The sequence below is a fragment of the Physeter macrocephalus genome, chromosome 13 (genome assembly GCF_002837175.3).
Source record: "Physeter macrocephalus isolate SW-GA chromosome 13, ASM283717v5, whole genome shotgun sequence".
Taxonomy (NCBI): domain Eukaryota; kingdom Metazoa; phylum Chordata; class Mammalia; order Artiodactyla; family Physeteridae; genus Physeter; species Physeter macrocephalus.
In genome coordinates this window covers 86,882,275-86,902,243 of record NC_041226.1, presented here as the reverse complement: position 1 = coordinate 86,902,243, position 19,969 = coordinate 86,882,275, and the positions used below count along the sequence as shown (strand labels likewise).

Below are 19,969 nucleotides of genomic sequence, written 5' to 3'. Positions count from 1 at the left end.
TTGCCTTATGTATTGAGGTGCTCCTATGTTGGGTGCATATATGTTTATAATGGTTGTATCTTCTTCTTGGGTTGATCCCTTGATCATTATGTAGTGTCCTTCCTTGTCTCTTGTAACATTCTTTATTTTAAAGTCTATTTTATCTGATATGAGTATCGCTACTCCAGCTTTCTTTTGATTTCCAGTTGCATGGAATATCTTTTTCCATCCCCTCACTTTCAGTCTGTATGTGTCTCTAGGTCTGAAGTGGGTCTCTTGTAGACAGCATATATATGGGTCTTGTTTTGGTATCCATTCAGCAAGCCTGTGTCTTTTGGTTGGAGCATTTAATCCATTCACGTTTAAGGTAATGATCGATATGTATGTTCCTATTACCATTTTCTTAATTGTTTTGGGTTTGTTTTTGTAGGTCCTTTTCTTCTCTTGTGTTTCCCACTTAGAGAAGTTCCTTTATCATTTGTTGTAGAGCTGGTTTGGTGGTGCTGAATTCTCTTAGCTTTGATTTCTCCATTGAATCTGAGTGAGATCCTTGTTGGGTAGAGTAATCTTGGTTGTAGATTCTTCCCTTTCACCACTTTAAGTATGTTGTGCCATTCCCTTCTGGCTTGTAGAGTTTCTGCTGAGAAATCAGCTGTTAACCTTATGGGAGTTCCCTTATATGTTATTTGTCATTTTTCCCTTGCTGCTTTCAAGAATTTTTCTTTGTCTTTAATTTTTGCCAATCTGATTACTGTGTCTCGGTGTGTTTCTCCTTGGTTTTATCCTGCCTGGGACTCTCTGCGCTTCCTGGACTTGGGTGGCTATTTCCTTTCCCATGTTAGGGAAGTTTTCAACTATAATCTCCTCAAATATTTTCTTGGGTCCTTTCTCTCTCTCTTCTCCTTCTGGGACCGCTATAATGCGAATATTGGTGCGTTTAATGTTGTCCCAGAGGGCTCTTAGGCTGTCTTCGTTTCTTTTCATTCTTTTTTCTTTATTCTGTTCCGCAGCATTGAATTCCACCATTCTGTCTTCCAGGTCACTTATCCGTTCTTCTGCCTCAGTTATTCTGCTATTGATTCCTTCTAGTGTATTTTTCATTTCAGTTATTGTATAGTTCATCTCTGTTTGTTTGTTCTCTAATTCTTTTAGGTCTTTGTTAAACATTTCTTGCATCTTCTCGATCTTTGCCTCCATTCTTTTTCCAAGGTCCTGGATCATCTTCACTATCATTATTCTGAATTCTTTTTCTGGAAGGTTGCCTATCTCCACTTCATTTAGTTGGTTTTCTGGGGTTTTATCTTGTTCCTTAATCTGGTACATTGCCCTCTGCCTTTTCATCTTGTCTGTCTTTCTGTGAATGTGGTTTTTGTTCCACAGGCTGCAGGATTGTAGTTCTTCTTGCTTCTGCTGTCTGCCCTCTGGTGGATGAGGCTATCTCGATCTGCTAGTGTTGGAGGGTCTCCTGTAGAAGTGGGGGGGTGGCTTGTGTCTCACCGTGAGGACAAGGACACTGGCAGCAGAAGTTCTGGGAAGTACTCCTTGGTGTGAGCCCTCCCAGAGTCCTCCATTAACCCCACCCGCGATGTTAACTTTTATCTGAGGGAGTAGAAAAGGTGGTGTTCATGTCAGAGTATTCATGACAGCCAAGGGGGAGAGGTTAGGTCACAGCAGTGTGACCTGCGGGTCCGTCTACGACTTTGGGCGGGACTCTTGGCCATTAGAGGAAAGGATGGAGGGGGGAGCCAGGGACGCAGGTGACGTGAAAGTGTTTGTTCCTTCATCACCCGGCCAGGCTGAGGTCCAGGCAGTGTTCTCTGATGGAGCTGTCTCTCTACACACGAGGAGTCTCAAATACGGGAAAGTAAGTTGGGCTCTGGCTGTTCTCATTTGCTGACTGAGACCTCAAATCCATTTCCCAATCCCCAGTGCTCTCTGGAATTCTGACCTAAAGCCCCCCAGAAGTCAAGCCTTAGCAGGCTGGCATCCTACACACTGATTCACACAGTCAAGGGCCAGTAGCATCATAAAGGATGACAACTCTAACCCTTTTTCTAAGGAGATTGTTCTGGCAGAAGAGCCCCTATGACCCTGGACCCCGGGCCCTGCAGCCCTGCTGTCTCTGCTCTCTCCCAAGGGGCGTGGCAGCTTTGCATTGCATTTGTGCTGAGAACAAAGGGAGGTCATGGACTGATGAAGTAGGATGGCCTCAGCCCTTAGACACATGTCCAGTCAATAAAATGGATATTATTGTTAGGAAAGATGGGCTTGTCACTTGAGCCTCTAAATGAAATTTTACCACTTTTCTAATATAAGGTGACAGTATGGAGGCTATTTATTTTTTTAATGATAGCATACTTTCCAAAACAAATTATGATTTATCAGTCTCTTGCCTTTCTCCGGGTGAACGTTCTCATTTTCTGGGTGGAACAAAAACCTCTCTCCTCAGTGGAGTGGCTACAGCCAATCATGCTCACATCCTTGAAGCAGGAGAGGAAACAGCTGCACTGCACGTGCTGACCTTCGTGGGCCCGCGTCCTGTAATAGACGCCCCCTCAGCTGGATGTGGGGCTTGAGCTGACCTGCCAGGACCAGGGATGGATTTGCACCCAGCCCTAGGCCAGTCGCCTTGTCCAGTGGCGTATCTCGTGGGCAGGATGGCTGGTTGAGGTCAAGGTGGCACAGAATAGTGCTTCTTGACCCACAGGAGGCTCGAGCCCACGTCCTCATTGGCTCCAGCTTCTCTAACAGCTGTGGCACCAGCCCTGGATTAGAATGTGAAGACGACTGCAAAGGAAAATAAATGGTAGAGAAGAGATGGAAAGTTACCTTCTGTTGGGATGTGTAAACAACTTAATGCATCCGGAAGTGTTCTCTGTATTTACTATGTATGTGCACGTAGGGGCAGTTACCAACAGGAAGGACCCTGATTCCAGTCTAACTAGGACACATCCTGTACTCTGCTTTTAAGTTACCTCACTGATGATCCTACAGTGACTTAATTTACGATATACTTTTTTAGCTAGGTCAGGGCGTTTTGGTTCAGGTCTCCCCCTCCCTGGTGAAACGGCAGAAGACTCACTTCCATGACTTGCCATGCGGTGCCTCAGTGATTCTGGGCAACAACGGCTTCATCTGGATCTACCCAACACCTGAGCACAAAGAAGAGGATGCAGGGGGCTTCACTGCAAACCTGGAGGTGAGTAAACGCCACTGTTGGGATGGAGCGGCACTTAGTCGGTGCTGTGCTTCTGTGGCAGGTGGGGACGCTCTCTATCTATCTGCCGCATTGCTATAGTTTGAGTTGGTTTGAATTTCCCTCGAAACATTGTGTCGCCCTCTCTTGTTCTGAAGAGATGAAATCAGCGCCTGGTTTGATCTTTGTCGGCAGAGATGGCAAAGCTGCAGGGTAATAGCCTAAAAGCCACTGAAGAAGCTGTCCTTTTTAATCTCCCTTGGAGCTAGCTGTTTGATTGGTTTGGAGTCCCAGAGTGATATTGCCTCGGTTATAAATGATTCCCGGGATTTGCTGTAACCATTTGCTTCTTTTGGTCCTGATTCTATTTCCCTCCCCTTCCCCTTGGCATCCCTTGGTAGCCTGTCTCCCTTGCTGATCGAGAGGTGATCTCCCGGCTTCGGAACTGCATCGTCTCGCTGGCAACTCAGAGAATGATGCTGTATGATACCAGTATCCTGTATTGCTATGAAGCATCCCTTCCACATCAGGTACTCTACCCGGGGCTTCCCTTTTCCTTGTTGATCTGTGAGCAGCCTTAAGTGTCATCTGCTCCATGTTTCCTCAGACAGCAAGCACGTCTCCCACATACCTTAACCATGTCCATCGGTGTGAACTGATCTGGTGGACAGCCTTGTTGAGTGTCTGGAGAGCTTTCGCCGAGATGCTAGTAATATTCTCAATGTCTAATGTCAGTGTAAGGATTTGTGGGCGTTTGGAGGTGCCAGATGGGGCTTATTTACAACAGCAACCCCCTGGACTTCATCTTGCCCATCCCAAGTTTTAGCTGTCTTTCTAGTGACTGCCAGAGTAACATCTTTGTTCTTGTCAGCTATATCCCATAGAATCTTGCTGATTTATTAAGCTGGTTCTAGCAGATCATATCTTGCAAATACTTAGCCTCTGATACATGAAAAGAAAACAGAAGGTTCATGTTAACCATGCTTGGTTTCTGCACGTGGATTGGCTCGATGGTGTGCTTATTGATTGAACAAGTACCTTTTTTCCTTTCTTTTTCAGATCAAAGACATCTTAAAGCCAGAAATAATGGAGGAAATTGTGATGGAAACACGCCAGAGGCTTTTAGAACAGGAGGGATAAGGAGAAGCATCTGAAGGACAGGACTGTGTGTACCTGACCGGAGCAGTCCTTGAAAGTGAACAGTTTGCCTGGTGGTCCCCATGTGCAGCTCAGTGAAGACCTGGGGAGCTCATCACTTTACCTACAAGGGGCCGCCTCCACCCTGAAGACCTGCTTTCTCCTGTTTTAAGGCAAAGCCTGGGGGAAGGTGAACAGCACTGCCGGCCCCTTGGGTTGCCCACAGAGTTTTGGTACTAGGGTAGTTTCAGGCCTTAAAAGCACTCAGTGTTCCAGCCGAGTGGACTCCTATCCTGGAATAATACAAGGAATCTTTTGTCCTGTACTTACCATCAACTCACCAGGCACAATGCCCCGTGAAATTGCCTGTATAAAAAACATGGCCTCCCTGACCCCCAAATTGTCTGCTTTGGCCTCCATTCCCACCTCTTCTACAGTGCTGAAGAATATAGTTGGTAAAGTTCACCCAAGAATCAAATGGAAGCATAAGCAACCAAGCAGCCTTTGGCTTGGTTGGAATCTTATTTCCCATTGCATGTTCCTCCTAGTGATAGATGCGAGTATATTCCCGCCAGGCTGCCTTAACCTGTCCTGCCTTCAAGGACGATTTGTAAGAAGCTGAATTATTGATAAAAGAGAATGAATGTTTTGGGTACTCTGATAAACATGAAAACAAAGTAAGAAAAATGGAGATGGGAAAAGAAAAGGTGTTTTCCTCCTGCAGTTGAAGGAGTAATGCATTAACTTTTCAATAATTCAGGGTTAAAAGGTAAAAACAAGATGTTGAAGTTCTCAGTGGGAAGGGCTAGAATGTCTATGCGTTGTTTTTCGGATGACTATCTAAAAATGATGCCCTGATTTGGGTTTTGGGAAACATTCTTTTAAAGTCAGTATATGAGAGTGCTATTTGGTGAACTATTTTTTTATATTTACAAATGTGGCATCACTGTTTCTGTTCTTGTGTTCTGGGTAATACTTGGGAGCTGAGTACAGTTGAAGGAAGGCTTGGGAGGTAGGAATTCTTCTGACAGAGACCTAACTACTCGAGTCACCTAGTAAAATTTAAACCTAGGACAGTTTCAGGAGTAAGGTAGAGCATTTGACAGCTTTGAAAGATAGCTCAGCTCTTTCTTGTTAAATTGTATGTCTTTTCTTTATAACATTATTCAGACAAATTTTATCTCATTTTTTTTTTTTTTCTATCCCAAGTGTATCACCTGTTTTGAGGAGTTTGCAGACAACTGAATACTGTATAGGCTATGTTGCAACTTTGGATTTGCTCCCTTGTTTCTGAAACACATTCCAGGTTGTGTGCCCCTTAAGAGAAGGGAATGAGGAATGATGGGAGCCTGCATTCCTGGTTTGGGTTGGTTTTGACCAGGACCATATGGAGGTTCGTTGAAAGTTTATCTTTCTCACTTGGTCTCCCAAGCTGCCAGCCTCTGCTGTTCATTCAGTATATTCTGAATAGTGATTACCTACTAAGTGGAAATATATAAAGGTCTGAAAGCACCTTTTGGTGATTATCCACTTTCTGTGGCCCACTAGAGGGTGCCCTTGTTAAGTGTAATTCCAGTAGGTGTTTTTTTAAAAAAAAATAAGCTTAAGTTTTTACACTGGTACTGAATCCCTGTAGCAACTTGTGGGTTGCTTTGCTTTATAAACATGAGGACAAAATTAGACTGAACTGAATCACTTTTAATAGAATATATGAGCTTAAAGGGATTTATTCAAATTTGGCAACATTTATTTACTTCTGACTGTCAGGCATTTGCTGGGCTCAGGATTCTAGTTTTAAGTCCTTTAGAGTATCATTCTACAGTGTTATACAGTGCATTTGTGGAAGAAAATATTACAGTCTGGGCTTGGGGTTCACCTAAAACTAGTGCCGTTGGCTTCTACCCAGACTTTAGGAAGCATAGTCTCAATCTTTGTGGGAAACAAGATCCCATTTGATCCTCATGATAACCTTGTAAAGTTTGATATGACCCCCATTTATAAATGAAAGCCATTCACAGAATTAAAGTGACTTCATTAAAGCTCATTAGCAACTATGAATCAGTAGGTTTAAGCTCTAGAGAGGCGTCATAAATCAGCCCTTTAGAGAATGGGTTGGGCTGATTGTGAAAGGTTATGGGGTCCAGAAATTTTATTTCCAGCATTGAGACCAATACTTTGTTTGGATTTTACTCGTTTTACTTATTGCCTGTCCCTCCCATGTCTGCTCTGGGAGGACAAGGATGAATCCATTTGTGTCCCCCGCTCAATTTTATCCCAGCACCTAGGACAATGGTACACGGGCTCAACAATGCTTGTGAATGAATGATTAGTTTTAGAAGCGTGGGTTAGTCAGAGTTCTGATTTGACTGCTCAATTTTAAGCTAAACTAGAGAGAAGAATGAAGATGTGTAGGAAATGATTAAAGCATTAATAGGAATAAAAAGCAAAATTCAAAGAGAAAGATTAGGGTGATAATCAGGATAAGAATGGGTGAGTTAAAGGGAACAAAGTTGTTGAAGTTTGAAGAGTGATCTACAAGCCAGGACCAAGTCTGTCAGCCAGACTATTTAGTGATAGAGCAAAGCTAACCCATTAACATCTAAGTATAAATTCCACTTCTCAATTTGGGCACACATTTTCATATGCTTCACATTCAGTACCTCCAAGTGACTATTTTTTCTTCAAGCCAATGTCTATAAAATTAGCACCATTTCCCAATCCAGCAAAAGTATTTCTAAAATACACAACTCAGTAACTGAATGTACAATGCCTGTAATGCAACTGGTTTCCCCCTACTGTCAGTAGCATCTTCTAAAAATCAACTGTCTGATATTAAGTCAACAGTTACTTGATACTGAATGGTACAGTGGGAAAATCAAGGGCTTTGGAGCAATATCAATCTGGGCTCATATAGTGACTTTGTCACATCACTAGGCCAGTGACCTTGAGTAAGTCACATCTCACTCGGTTTCCCCATCTGTATATGGGGGATAGCGATCCATGCCTCCCTGGGCTAGAGTGAGGATTAAATGAGAATACAGTTTATGGAAAGCATAACAGCATAGTATGGACTAGGTGTTGAGATGAGTGGATCCCCTTAGAAATGGGTATATCCGGGGAAGGTAGGTGCACTGCTCTGTGGAGACATGGAGTGAAGAACTGGGGACAAGGGTACATTTCAGTTGCATAAAATGGGTTATGGCAGGTGTGGGTTTGGTGTGTCCGAGTCATCGGCTGGCTCTGTCATCGGCCTACTCAACAATCTCGGCTAACATGTTTTCATGTAAATATGTGTACACCTCTGAAATTAGATTGTTTAATCTTTTTCCCCCCCAGAAGTTAACATACATCACTGTATGAATTTAAGATTAATCTCAAAGGTTCCTTCTCACCCAGACATCTAAGGTTGTGTTTGGTTTTGCCTCCAAAAGGTTCTTAAATGCTGTTTCTTTAATGGGTGAGCTTCCTGATACTCCAAAGAAAGAATTCGTTAGCAGAATGTCGGACGCTTTCCAGTTGTCTGTTTTTCGCTAGTTCTAATATTTATGCTTCTTGGAGTAAAGGTGGAAGCTGGGGGTGAGGGGCGGGGGTGAAGTCACCAAATACCTCGGTTTCCAGAAGCGAGCTAAATTTTCTCTCCTAAAGAGGCTCAAGGAAGTAATCCAACTCCAGTTCTGGGGAAATCCAATCCGCAGATTTCCCCTTGCTTTGGTTCCTCGCCGGTCTTAACTACCCGCTCAGGGGAGCCATCGGCCAGCCCTACGCGAGGCCTGATAGAGTCCACCGGCTCCCAGGAGGGCGGGACCGAAGCTCAGGAGCTGGGAGTAGAAGGCAAGTCCCCGGCGAGCGCTGACAGGGGCTGGCGCCGCAGGACCACAACTCCCAGCACGCCCTGCGGGCTACGCCGAAAGTGGTTGGCTGGGAGCTCTAGCCGCACTGTCCCTACCGGCCAATGGGATGCAGGAGAGTGATCTGACCCGGATTCTCGGAGACCAATGGTAGTACAGGGGAGGCGGGAGCTTCCTTACCACTCACCTTGCGCTCGGAAAAACCACATTTAACAGGTCGTGCGGGGCTGGGCTCCGGAGGGCAGGGAGACTAGAGCCGAAAGGTGCGGCGGCGTCCCAGAAGGCGGCGCGGGGAGGGTCCCGTCACCTCGCGGCGCGCACCGGACGTCACCGGGGGCGGGGCCAGAGGCGGGGCCTGGCCTCGTTGTGAGCGGCTTGTAATCCATCATGGCGGCCGCGGGGGTCGGTGACCGTCCCTGAACAGCGCTGGAGCCGGAGCCGGTTCCCGGGTCCTGCGGCTGAGGAGCCCTTCCGTTGTCCACGGCCCCTACCTGCGGGGGGGAGGTCGGGTCCTGCGACGGAGCCCGGGGGATGTGACTGCCTGGCGGCGGCGGCCGTAGCAACGTCCGGGGCCGGGGGAGGGGGTGTTTCGGGCAGAGACCCCCAGGCTCGGAGCAGCTGAGGCGGCCGGGCCTCCTCCCCCGCTCTGCCCGCGACCCGCCTTCGGGGCCGCGAGAGTCCTTCGTCCCTTACAGCCCCGCGCCGGCTCTGGGACCCTCGGGGTGGTCTCTTTCCCCAGACCTGGGACACCCCGTTTCCTGAGGCGTGGAGGAGCGTCGCCCCCGGAGTAAGCCGCCCGTGCCTCGCCCCGGCAGCCTCCCTCTTACCCCCGAGCCGCTCCTTGCTCCGACTCCCGGCCCCAGGTTTGGCCTCGGAGCCCCCCATTCAAATCCCATCCCTGCTGTCAAGGGGCCTCCCCTTCCCCCCAGGTTGCTCCCGTGAGCTTCTAATGCCCTGACTTTTTCCAATGTCACCTACGGCCCCCTTAGTCTCAGCCCAGCCAAAAACTTTAATGCAAAGGAAAAGCTTGGACTGGTTTCACAGGCCTTTTAAAAAGCGGACTTAAAAGTTGCTGGCAATGCATTCCTTCTCGTCTGAGTGGAGAGCCAGCTCTCGCTGAAGTCGGGGTGACCCGTGTCCTTTTCCGGAGAGCAGGGTAGAGAAGCAGGAGCGGCAGCTAGTGCAGCAGGAAGTTTGTCGGAAGATGAAGACACCAAGATAGGGGTTGGGTGACTTCCCCAGGAAAAGTTCTGGAGGAGCATCCAAACACGATCAACGTTTCCTTCATGTGTGGAAATCGACATGACTTAGCCTTACTGACCCTTGTACAGCATACCCTGTGAATATTTCTGTTTAGGTTTTTCTCCTTGAAAGGGAAGAAACTTACTCAGCCAGTAAAAGACACTTAAAATCAAGAAACTTTGGGATCACATCGCAATTACATTACTTCGAATTGATAAACTGCGAATATAATCTGAACTCCTCTGTTTACATATGTCAACCTAAAATCTTCGCTTCCTTTCACTATGGAAGATGTCTTGTGATTGACCTCAATTACTGACTTGTGGAGATGCGGTGAATGTGAAATCCCACATATAGATCGTTTTCCTTCTAAGCTCACTGATCATTCTGAAAGATCTTGAACCCTCTTCTGGAAAGGGGTGCCTATCGTTACTTTATGGGGCAGCAGCCTGGAAAAGTTCTTGGGGACCAGAGAAGGCCAAGTTTGCCTGCCCTGCACTTTATCAAAGGAGCAGGGAAGAAAGAATCATCGAGGCATGGGGGTCCACACTGCAATGTTTTTGTGGAACATGGTGAGTGCTTTTCAAGCTTTCTGGTCCTCTTTTCAGCTTCGGGATGCCTAAGGAACTTTTGAACCACAGCACTTGTGTCGGTGCTTTCCAGTTTTACTTAAAACTTCTGTTTCTGTAGTTATCTCTTAGTTTCTGGTGGAACTTTCTTTGTATAAGAAAAAGTTACTTGGTGACACTGGATGGCTTTATTCAAAATCTCTTTGAGTTGCTCATTTCTTGCCTGATTCCCCTTCTAACTCACTGTTGACCTTGGACACGCCATTTTACTATTCCACCTTCCTGAGGAGGTTGGATTTAAGTGGTTTCTCAGTATCCATAGTCCACGATTCTGCTCTGATCCAACGCATGGGCTCTTCCCCTGCGGTGCGTGGATCTTCTACTACTTTATCTACAGGGAGCTTTTACCATATCCTCAAAGGGTTTTGGGCTCCCCTCAAAGTTAAAAACCACAGGTCCTAGTTGACACTAATATTCTTGACCATTTCAGTCATAAGTAGAACTTGAAAAGACTCACTTTGGAGCTATGTGAGAACAATCGAGGCGGGGGAGGCAGCATTCCTTGTGAATTGAGGATCCCCAGCTTCTAGTTATTTCACCTTACACCAGGAGTATTCCTTTGCCATGGATGGAGCTTCTTCCTCCTCCTCTCTCCCTGTTTCATGTGACATTTGGGACCAGAAAGGTTGTCTTTGACATTTTTATGAACGTCACTGGCATTTGAGTGCTGACAGTACATATTATACTGGTCACGTCCAGTAATTTTGCGTGAAGTTTTAAAGCTAAGGGTCAGCTTAGGCTGATGTCTGGGACAGGGGACAGCCATGCACCAATTAATTAGGGTCCTGTTTGTACTGTCACAGCCTGACATTTTTCAGACTGGGTACTTTATATTAAAATATCAACTGAGCCCACTCACCCCATAAGCAAATGTAGGACGTGTGCAAGTAGCATAGACTTTGAAATTCAATCACAAATACCCTTAACAATGGGTGACTACAGTGAACAGAGTTCTCTCTTCAGTGAACTTGCATTTGACAGTTGAGGTTGATTTTCTTAATGGAAATCGTCATCTAAATAATCTGAGTACTTGGATTTTACTTTGCCTTGAAACATTAGTTATATTTTAGCATTGGTTTTAGACAGGCAAATACAGTAATATGGCGCTTCCCAAATTCAGGATTTATAAAGTGAATTGTTTACCTTTTTAATTAGTGATGATCATGCAACCTTAGTGAAAATTGGTACAGACTTTTTGGAGAGCTTTGGCCAAACTTATCAGAATTTAAAGTGTACATACCAGTGACCCAGTAATCTCACTTCTAGGAAACTATCCTGGTATAGAACACTGTCGTGCCTTACATGTGCCTTATACCCCTTCGGGGGGTCCAGAGGTTAAAACTTTTCGTATTAACGCGATACTAAGACTTTATTTGCACTCTTTGCTCTGTTGGTGCAAAAGTAATGCAGGCTCCTGAGCATGAATCAAGGCTGTGGCGACTAACTATAGTAGCCATTGTATTCTTCATGCCATGCTCTCATAGTACCAAAAAACCACATTTTTTTGGGGTTTTCACTGAAGAATGTTCCTGGTGAAGCAGCAAAAATTATTAATTTTACTAACTCTTGACTCATATGTTTATATCTTGTTAATCTTCTGTGGATGAACGGGGAAGTAATTTTGTGTGCTGGTTGTCTGTAAGAAGAGTGCTTGGGCAGTGGTTAGTTGCGAGCTGCTCTTGACGCTTTTTTCGTGGACTACCATTTTTACCGACAAACTATGGTTATTCAGATTAAAAAATGTATAACAGAGTCTTTCAAGGAAGATAACTGGTAGTGTCTACTGTCAGTGATACAATTTTTGCTTTCCAGCGAAAATTAGGATTTTGGAAAGCTTGTATCTGCTACTGTGATGTAGAGATTGGTGGTGTTATTTACAGATGTGCTATTTTGATATCTTATAATGGAATGTATTATTTGGAAAATCTACATAATTCAGTGAACTGATATTTTCTAAATGATCAGCACATGATGTTATAAAATCAGGCACAGGTAAAAAAGATGCATTCAAGGTGCAAGATGGACCATTGGATTTTAATGTAACAGAATACAAAAATTAATTGGTAGAGTTTTAGATTCTACTCAAAACTAATCTTTAAGAAACTACCACTTAGCGAGTTTGGTGTAGCTTCAAAGAACCATACCTACAATTATGTATAAATAGGGGAAAACAAGTTATTTTCCAGTGATAATAAACTGTTTATTTTTAGGTGAACAAATGAATAAATGATTTAACTTTTTCAGTTTAAATTTATACTGTGGTAAATATTGATGAGATAACCTGTATAAACAAAAGCACTTTAGGGTCCTATATAATTTTCAAGGGAGTAAAGTGGTCATGAGATAAAGTTTTAGAACTGCTGCTACAGGAAGTCTATCAAGAAGTCGTATAAGGGTGTGCGCAAAAAAAAAAAAAAAAAAAAAAAAGGAAAGTCATATAAGGATGTTTATTGCCAGCATACTGTAAAGTACCAACACTGAAAGATGTCCATGTAATGGTAAGTGGAAAAAAGCAATTTGGGGATCAGTCTGCATGGTATGGCCCTATTTTTGTAAAACAAATTAACTATTTATTTGTACATGCACAGAAAAAAGTGTGGAAGGATTTAGACTGACATAGTCGTTCATCTCTAGGGGATTGGGATTTAGGTGGAACAGCAGAAAACTCTCACTTTTTACTTTGTATTTGTGATATTCCAGACCTTTTACAATAAATTTGTTTTATTTTGTAATACCCAAATTATGAGAGTTTAAAAACCAAATTGATGGGAGCCCAACCAAATAATCCCTTCTTTGTAGCACCTTTTAATGAGAGAAGTTGCCGAGATCGTGTTTTACTGAAGACAAATCAATTTCTTTGGACGTCGAGTAAACTTTTTCTAGGGGAACAAATGGTTCTTGCTCTCTCACAGGCTGATCTTTCTAGAGTTGGTTAACATCCATATAGACTGGATTAAAAAACTCGCAGCCATAACATACAACGTTGAACCAGACATGAATCTGGAAGCCAAGAACAATGTTGCGTGGTGGTGGTGAATCTGAAAGGAGTGGGCAGATGGCAGCTTTTTGCTAGGATCTTTCAGGGTCAAATGGCTGGTCATATGTACAGGGGGAAAAAAAAGGAAACCATGATATTATTTCAGGGACCATATGTTCCTTCCAAATTTTGGTGTCTTGACTAAGAAAATTCACTTTTATGAAAGCTGGTAAAACAGGATTGAAAGCATTCACTAGTAAACCTGTTTACCTTAGTGTGTCCTTCTTTCCTCAGTAAATATTTATTGAGCTCACACTATGTTCCAGGTAGTGTTTCAGTCATAGGTGATACATTAGTGAATAAAAACACTTCCCTGCCCTCCTTAAAGTTACATTCTAGTGGGTGGAGACAGACCATAAATAAGCGAAATAAGTAAAGTATAGAGTATATGAGGTGGTGGTGGTAGGTGCTGAGGAGAAGAATAACATAGAAAAGGGGGCAGGGAATATTGGAGGGGGGTGATTTTCGTTAGGGTGGCTAGAGCGGCCCCACTGAGAAGGTGGCGTTTGAATAAAGACCTGAGGAGGGAGGTGAGGCAGCAAGCCTTGGAAATGATGGCTTTCAGGCAGAGGGGAACCAGGGCGCACCGGGCCCTAGGCAGAGCCTGCTTAGCAGGTTCCCGGAGAAGCCTAGAGTGGCTGCAGCAGAGAGAGCTGAAGGAGAGTGGTAGGGGATGAAATGGGCAGGGGGCGGCGGTGGCTGGGGAGGAATGTGGCCCTGTTGTCCGTCTCAAGAATTCTGACTTTTACTCATGTGGTGTTGGGAGAATTTTGAGGGAGGAGTAACAGGGCCTGATTTACGCTTTAATAAAATCTCTCTGGCTGCTACGTTCTGAAGGAAAGCAAAGGAGGAAGGAGGGATTCCACTTGGCTGTTGATGGCACTACCCTAGATGAGAATGGTGAAGGCTTGGCGCAGGGTGTGGCGGTGGTGAGGGGGTCAGATTCTGTGAATATCTGAAGGCACGGCAGACTAGATTTGCTCTTATATTCGATATGTGACGTGGGATGTGAGGGAAGTCAAGGGGTTTTGGACTGAATAACTGGAAAAATGGCGTTGCCTTTTACTGAAATGTAAACTAGAGGAGCGGGGTGTGGGGAAATGGGTTGGGGGATGAAGATCTGGAGCTGAAGTGGCTGTTAGGCATCCAGGTGGATATGACAGATACACAGTTGAGTCTACAAGTCTGAATTCAGGGAAGCAATCCAGGTTGGTGAGAGAACCTGGGAGTCACCAGGTTCTAGATGGTATTTAAAGCTAGGAGAATGGATGACATCCCCAAGGGAAATCTCCATGTATGTGTCTTTCATATAAGTAAGGTGCTATTCAGTAGTTCATGATATTAAGACTTTACATTTTTATGTAGGATTAGTTTGAATCTTTTGTGGGTTTTTTTTTTTTTTGCGGGGGGTGGCGACATTCAAATTTTGCGTGGGAATGATTTTTAAATCCTATATCTCTGTGGATTTTTTTCCCCCTAAATCAGAAAGTTTCAGAGTTAAAAAAAAAATTGCACACAATTTTTCCTATTTTCCTTGGTAGTGAATATTTTTAATATAAAATCTTTTCAATTTTTAAAGTTTTATAATGCTTTTCTAGTTAATCCTTTAAAAAAATTGAAGCTTTTTTTTCCTCTACAAATTATTTCTGGATTTTCTAATTTTAACTTAGTACATCTATGTCCTTCAAGGTATTACTTATTTAATTTGTTTATATCAGATGTTTTGCTATGACCTTAACTGAAAAATGATTTTAAGAAATTGTTTACTCTCAATTTAAAACTACTCTTTTCAAATAAAGGTTTATTCAAGGTAATTGAATAGGAACTTGATAGATCAACACTGTAATTCTCATCACTGTTAAATTATACTAAGCGTTCAAACACATCAGGAGGTGGGAGAACATACAGCTATTGAGTCTTATAGGTATTAAAGTTCAATCCGATCCTTAAAAAGAGGTTGTTTGGAAAGATTATATCCCTGTATTTATTAGGTATTGGGTTGTGGTACATGAACTAAGAAAATGCAAAATTGTATGTACATTTTATTTTAAGGCATCCTGTTATTTTCCATAGTCTAATACATTTTGTGTGGCTTTCTTGTTTTTCATGAAATCTTACTGCCACTTTAAGAAATATTCTCATAATATAGAAGAATACAGAAATTTCAGTCATGGGATAAGTAACGGAGGATGATCAAAGATGATTTAACGAAAAGAGTTTTTATTTAAATGATACATCCTGTTAAAGAAAATAATAGAAATTGGAGAAAACAAGAAATCATTTTGTATTGGTTAAGATCTGTGCTTCAGATCTCCGTGTGATAACCACTGGTGTGTTGTGAAGTGTGTTGCAAAGAGATACATTTTATGAGTGGGAGGAAAAAGGATGAGTTAATGAGTTAGGAATTATACCCATAGGATATGTCAGGCATATTATCTGGGTCTACAGGGTAAAAAGATTAAAATTGCTACTTAGATGATGAGCATCAGTAAAAACAAGCACTCCCTTAAGGTCTTCTGTGTGTGTATTCTGCAGTTCCCTGACTCCTTGCCTTTTTGGTGGTTGTGCCCCTGACATCACTCTTCTGTGGGTTCAAAACCCACCTGCCTTTCAAAACTCTGCTTGGGTCCCACCTCCTTCTTGAACACAGATTTCGATATGTTGTTTTTGGAGTGTTTATTTCCCAGATATTTGGGAGAGTCTAGATATCTTACTGATTTCTAACTTAATTCCATGTGGTCAGAGAACATCCTCTGTAAAATTTCAGTTTTTTGACATTTACTGAGATTAATTTTATGGCCCAGCCTATGACCTGTCTTACTGAATGTTCCATTTGTACTTGAAAAGAATATGTGTTCTGCAGTTGTTGGTTGTAATTTTCTATAAATGTGAATTAGATCAAGTTGGTTGACAGTGCTGTTTAAAATCTTCTACAGCCTTACTTATTTTTTGTATACTTTTTTATCTGTACTTTTGCTGAGTTTCTTTTTGGTCTCTTTTGTTACTGAGCGGGGGTGTTAAAAATCACAGCTGTGATGATAGATTTTGGGTTTTCTTTGCTTTTAATTCTATCTTAAAATTTTTTTTAGCTTTTAAAGTGTTTGTTAGAAAACGAAGATGGCAGGGGTGGGGGGCTAAGCAATTAACTAAAGAAGCTAGAAAAACAAAGGAATCCCACAGTACACAGAAGGAAGATAATGGTAAAAATAAAAACAGAAATTAAGGTACTTCCCTGGTGGCACAGTGGTTAAGAATCCGCCTGTCAACACGGGGGACGCAGGTTCAAGCCCTGGTCTGGGAAGATCCCACATGCCGTGGAGCAACTAAGCCCGTGCGCCACAACTACTGAGCCCACATGCCACAGCTACTGAAGCCCGCGCACCTAGAGCCCGTGCTCCGCAACAAGAGAGGCCACCACAGTGAGAAGCCCACGCACCACAATGAAGAGTAGCCCCCGCTCGCCACAACTAGAGAAAGCACATGTGCAGCAATGAAGACCCGACACAGCCAAAAAAAAAAAAAAAAAAAAAAATTAAGAAGTGGAAATGATAAAAGTACCAAAAGCTGACTTTGAAAGAAATTTGTAAATTAGGCAAATGTCTAGGAAGATGGATGAAGAAAAAAAAAGGCATACACAAGCAATATTGAGAATGAAAATATAACTATAAGTATTCTGTTAGTTTTTGTTTCATGTATTTTGAAGCTCTGTTAGGTAACCAAAATGTAATTTTTTTTTTTTTTCTGTTTTTCAGTTGGGATACTTTCTGTGGATCTATGTTCAAGTTCACTAACTGTTCTGCAGTTTCCAGTCTTAAGTTTCTTTAAAATTTTCATTTCAGATATTGTCATTTTAAATTGTGAAATTTTCATTTGGTTCTTTTTTATAGTTTGCATTTTTCTATTGAGATTCACCATCTTTTCACTCATTAGGTCCATCTTTTCCTCCAAATCCCTGAAGGTATTTATTTATTTATTTATTAAAAATTTTTTTTTAACAAGTCATTGTTTTTTTCCAGTTTTTATGTATTTATTTATTTATATTTATTTTTGGCCATGTTGGGTCTTCGTTTCTGTGCAAGGGCTTTCTCCAGTTGCAGCGAGCGGGGGCCAGTCTTCATCGCGGTGCGCGGGCCTCTCACTGTCACGGCCTCTCCTGTTGCGGAGCACAGGCTCCAGACGCGCAGGCTCAGTAGTTGTGGCTCACAGGCTTAGTTGTTCCGTGGCATGTGGGATCTTCCCAGACCAGGACTCGAACCCGTGTCCCCTGCATTGGCAGGCAGATTCTTAACCGCTGCGCCACCAGGGAAGCCCGAAGGTATTTATAATAAAGATCTGTCTGTTAATTTAAATATCCAGGTCATCTTGGGGTCTGTTTTTATTGATTGCTTTTTCCCTACATTATGAATCACATTTCCCTGCTTCTTTGCATGTTTAATCATTTTTTATTATATGTCAGACATGTGCATGTTACACTGTAGGGATTTTTGGATCTTGTCTTACTTTAGAGAGGTTTTAATTTTGTTCTGACAGGAAGTTAAGTTACTGACATACTCTTTTGACCCTGAAGTTTGGTTTGTGTTTTGTTAGATTGAGTCTATTTTGGATTTATCCTTAGTCCAGAGGCATGGCCCTTACTCTAGGGGGCATTCCTTTTTTTTTTTTTTTTTTTGGCTGCGTTGGGTGTTCATTGCTGTGCACAGGCTTTCTCTAGTTGTGGCGAGCGGGGGCTGCTGTTCATTGTGCTGCATGGGCTTCTCGTTGCAGTGGCTTCTCTCGTTGCAGATCACTGGCTTTAGGCGCGTGGGCTTCAGTAGTTGTGGCTCGTGGGCTCCATAGCACAGGCTCAGTAGTTGTGGCGCACGGGCTTAGTTGCTCTGTGGCATGTGGGATTTTCCTGGACCAGGGATCGAACCCATGTCCCCTGCACTGGCAGGTGGATTCTTAACCACTGCCCCACCGGGGAAGTCCTAAAATGCTTTTAAATTAAAAATTTTCTTTCAAATTTTCTTTGATACTTAGTACTTGGTTCCTTTATGGTAGAGACCAAGTTCATACATCTTCATGGGTCAAGCACTATATTTTTTACAGGCTAGATGCTCAGTAAATATGGAATTGAATCTGGTTAAGTGATTTTCTCAATGCCCCCTCTGTATCATGAACTGTGTCGGTCTGGGGTAGGACAGCAGACTACCCCAGAACAAGGGGACAGGGTAGCTAGCCAACAAAAGACTCTTTGTGTCCAGTTTACAATCCTGAGGACCACCATTGGCCATCTGCTTGGGAAAGTGGTTATTGCCTTTGAATCAACAGTGTGGGGTAGGTCCAATAAACGGGCTGAACTAAGGGGGTACCTGTTCAATTTGATCTCGGTGGTTAAGTGGTGGGGAGACCCCTGTTGGAGCCAACAGTACCTTTCACCTAGGTTCTCATCTTTTTATGCCGAGGACCGCTTGTGGCCACTAATTGAATCTGGAAATACAGTATAGCCCAGGAGTACTGGGCTGAATTTGTAGTAATACCTAAACTTAATTGGAACCTTCACTTAAATAGATTTTATTTTTTGGCATTTTCACTTTTATGAGAAAGAAAGAAAGGCAGCCAATCCAGTATTAAGAATTTTGTCAAAACAAACAACTCCTGGATTTGCCCTGGTATTGAGTAGATTCAACATCAACTTCTTTGCTTTCTGCTTCTGCAAATATCATTTAGTAATTCATGGTTTTATTGGTGATTCCGTAGAATCCTGAATTACAGAGGGTGTTTCTTGTGGATGTGTAAAGATCTAAATATTTTAAAAGCACTTTCATATACTTTTTTGGGGGAAATCTATAATGTAGATAGGATAGATGTTATTCCTCTTTTTCAGTAGAGAAAACTGAGGTTCAGGGTGGTGAAGTAGTGTTTTTAGGATTATATTGCTGATTCATTATAGAGCTGGGGTTGAAGTCAAGTGTTTTTTGATAGCTTGAGTATTTTTTCTGTCAAAAACATCACTTTTTCGAAGATGGACTGATGCCTTTTGAAAATCTTCACAACGTTGAAATGGGGTGGGGGGGGTGTTTAGATTTAGAAGGCATCTAATCAGGAAGTTTATTTTTTTACCGTTTTGTGGAATATGTTTTTGACACTGTATTGAATATTCTTACCTTTTGGTAGTTGGGTGTTTGGGGATGGTAGGACATAACAAAATACCTTATTTAGGCATTTATAACTTACAATTTATGCTTTAATAAATTTAATTTTATTCATAATTCTAGAAACCTACAAATTTTCCATGCTTTGTGACAGTTTTAAATTTTATTTTAAAATTTTTAATAATTTCAAATAGACAATACAATTTCTGATTTAACTACAAAACCACGTTACATATATTTAAACTATAAAGCTATATTACAAATGTCTATTCTGAGAAGCTTGCTTCTATCCCAGTCCTCTCTATCCTTTTTATTCCACTACTCCCTTTGGGAAGCCAGTTTTATTAGTTTCTCTTAGCCTTCCAGTGTTTCTTTTGCAAATATGAGCAAATATATATTTATTAAGCAAACGATAGCATGCAGTATATACTGTTCTGTACTTTTAAATTTTTTCACTTAATGTATCCTTAGGATCTCTCCACATTGGAATATAGATATCTTCATTCTTTCCGTTGGCTTCTGTTGCATCCCACTGTCTTGGAAGTACCATTGGTTTTTCAACTAGTCCTCTGTTTCTGGATATTTGGGTTGTTTCCTGTCTTTAGCTATTACGGACAAATCTGCAAGAACAACCTTATATCTGTCATTTTATAGTTGTGCAGGTGTAGCTGTGGGAGAGATTCCTAAAAATGGGAGTACTGGGCTTAAAGGGTAAATGCATTTGTAATTTTTATTTATTTAGTGTGTGTGTGTGTGTGTGTGTGTGT

General features: G+C 42.5%; 3 protein-coding genes across 6 annotated transcripts in view; all 3 read left to right on the top strand.

The window, feature by feature from the left end:
• The window catches only part of EXOSC2 (exosome component 2), a 14,160-nt gene extending 9,548 nt beyond the window's left edge, over window positions 1–4,612 (top strand). Inside the window, exons 6-9 of the mRNA XM_024126441.3 lie at window positions 1,775–1,843; window positions 3,002–3,178; window positions 3,577–3,705; window positions 4,235–4,612. Coding sequence (XP_023982209.1) covers window positions 1,775–1,843; window positions 3,002–3,178; window positions 3,577–3,705; window positions 4,235–4,315 — 456 coding nt within the window. The 3' untranslated portion in view covers window positions 4,316–4,612. The remainder of the gene's footprint in view (window positions 1–1,774; window positions 1,844–3,001; window positions 3,179–3,576; window positions 3,706–4,234) is intronic.
• Window positions 4,613–8,369: 3,757 nt separating this feature from the next.
• Window positions 8,370–9,234, top strand: LOC129392675 (uncharacterized). Its single transcript, XM_055089432.1, has one exon. It carries the CDS (start codon window positions 9,128–9,130, stop codon window positions 9,224–9,226), a length of 99 nt encoding a protein of 32 aa, XP_054945407.1. The 5' UTR covers window positions 8,370–9,127; the 3' UTR covers window positions 9,227–9,234.
• Window positions 9,235–9,818: 584 nt separating this feature from the next.
• Window positions 9,819–19,969, top strand: part of ABL1 (ABL proto-oncogene 1, non-receptor tyrosine kinase) — a 135,740-nt gene continuing 125,589 nt past the window's right edge. For 2 of the 4 annotated variants that reach the window (XM_007115566.4, XM_007115565.4), the window contains exon 1: window positions 9,819–9,974. In XM_007115566.4, the coding sequence (XP_007115628.1) occupies window positions 9,839–9,974 (136 nt within the window). In that variant the 5' untranslated portion in view covers window positions 9,819–9,838. The remainder of the gene's footprint in view (window positions 9,975–19,969) is intronic. The other 2 variants (XM_007115564.4, XM_007115563.4) reach the window with 1 other exon arrangement.

Excerpts from the sequence above, each read along its gene's own strand:
- LOC129392675 (XM_055089432.1), top strand. The coding sequence starts at position 9,128 with ATGTCACCTACGGCCCCCTTAGTCTCAGCCCAGCCAAAAACTTTAATG.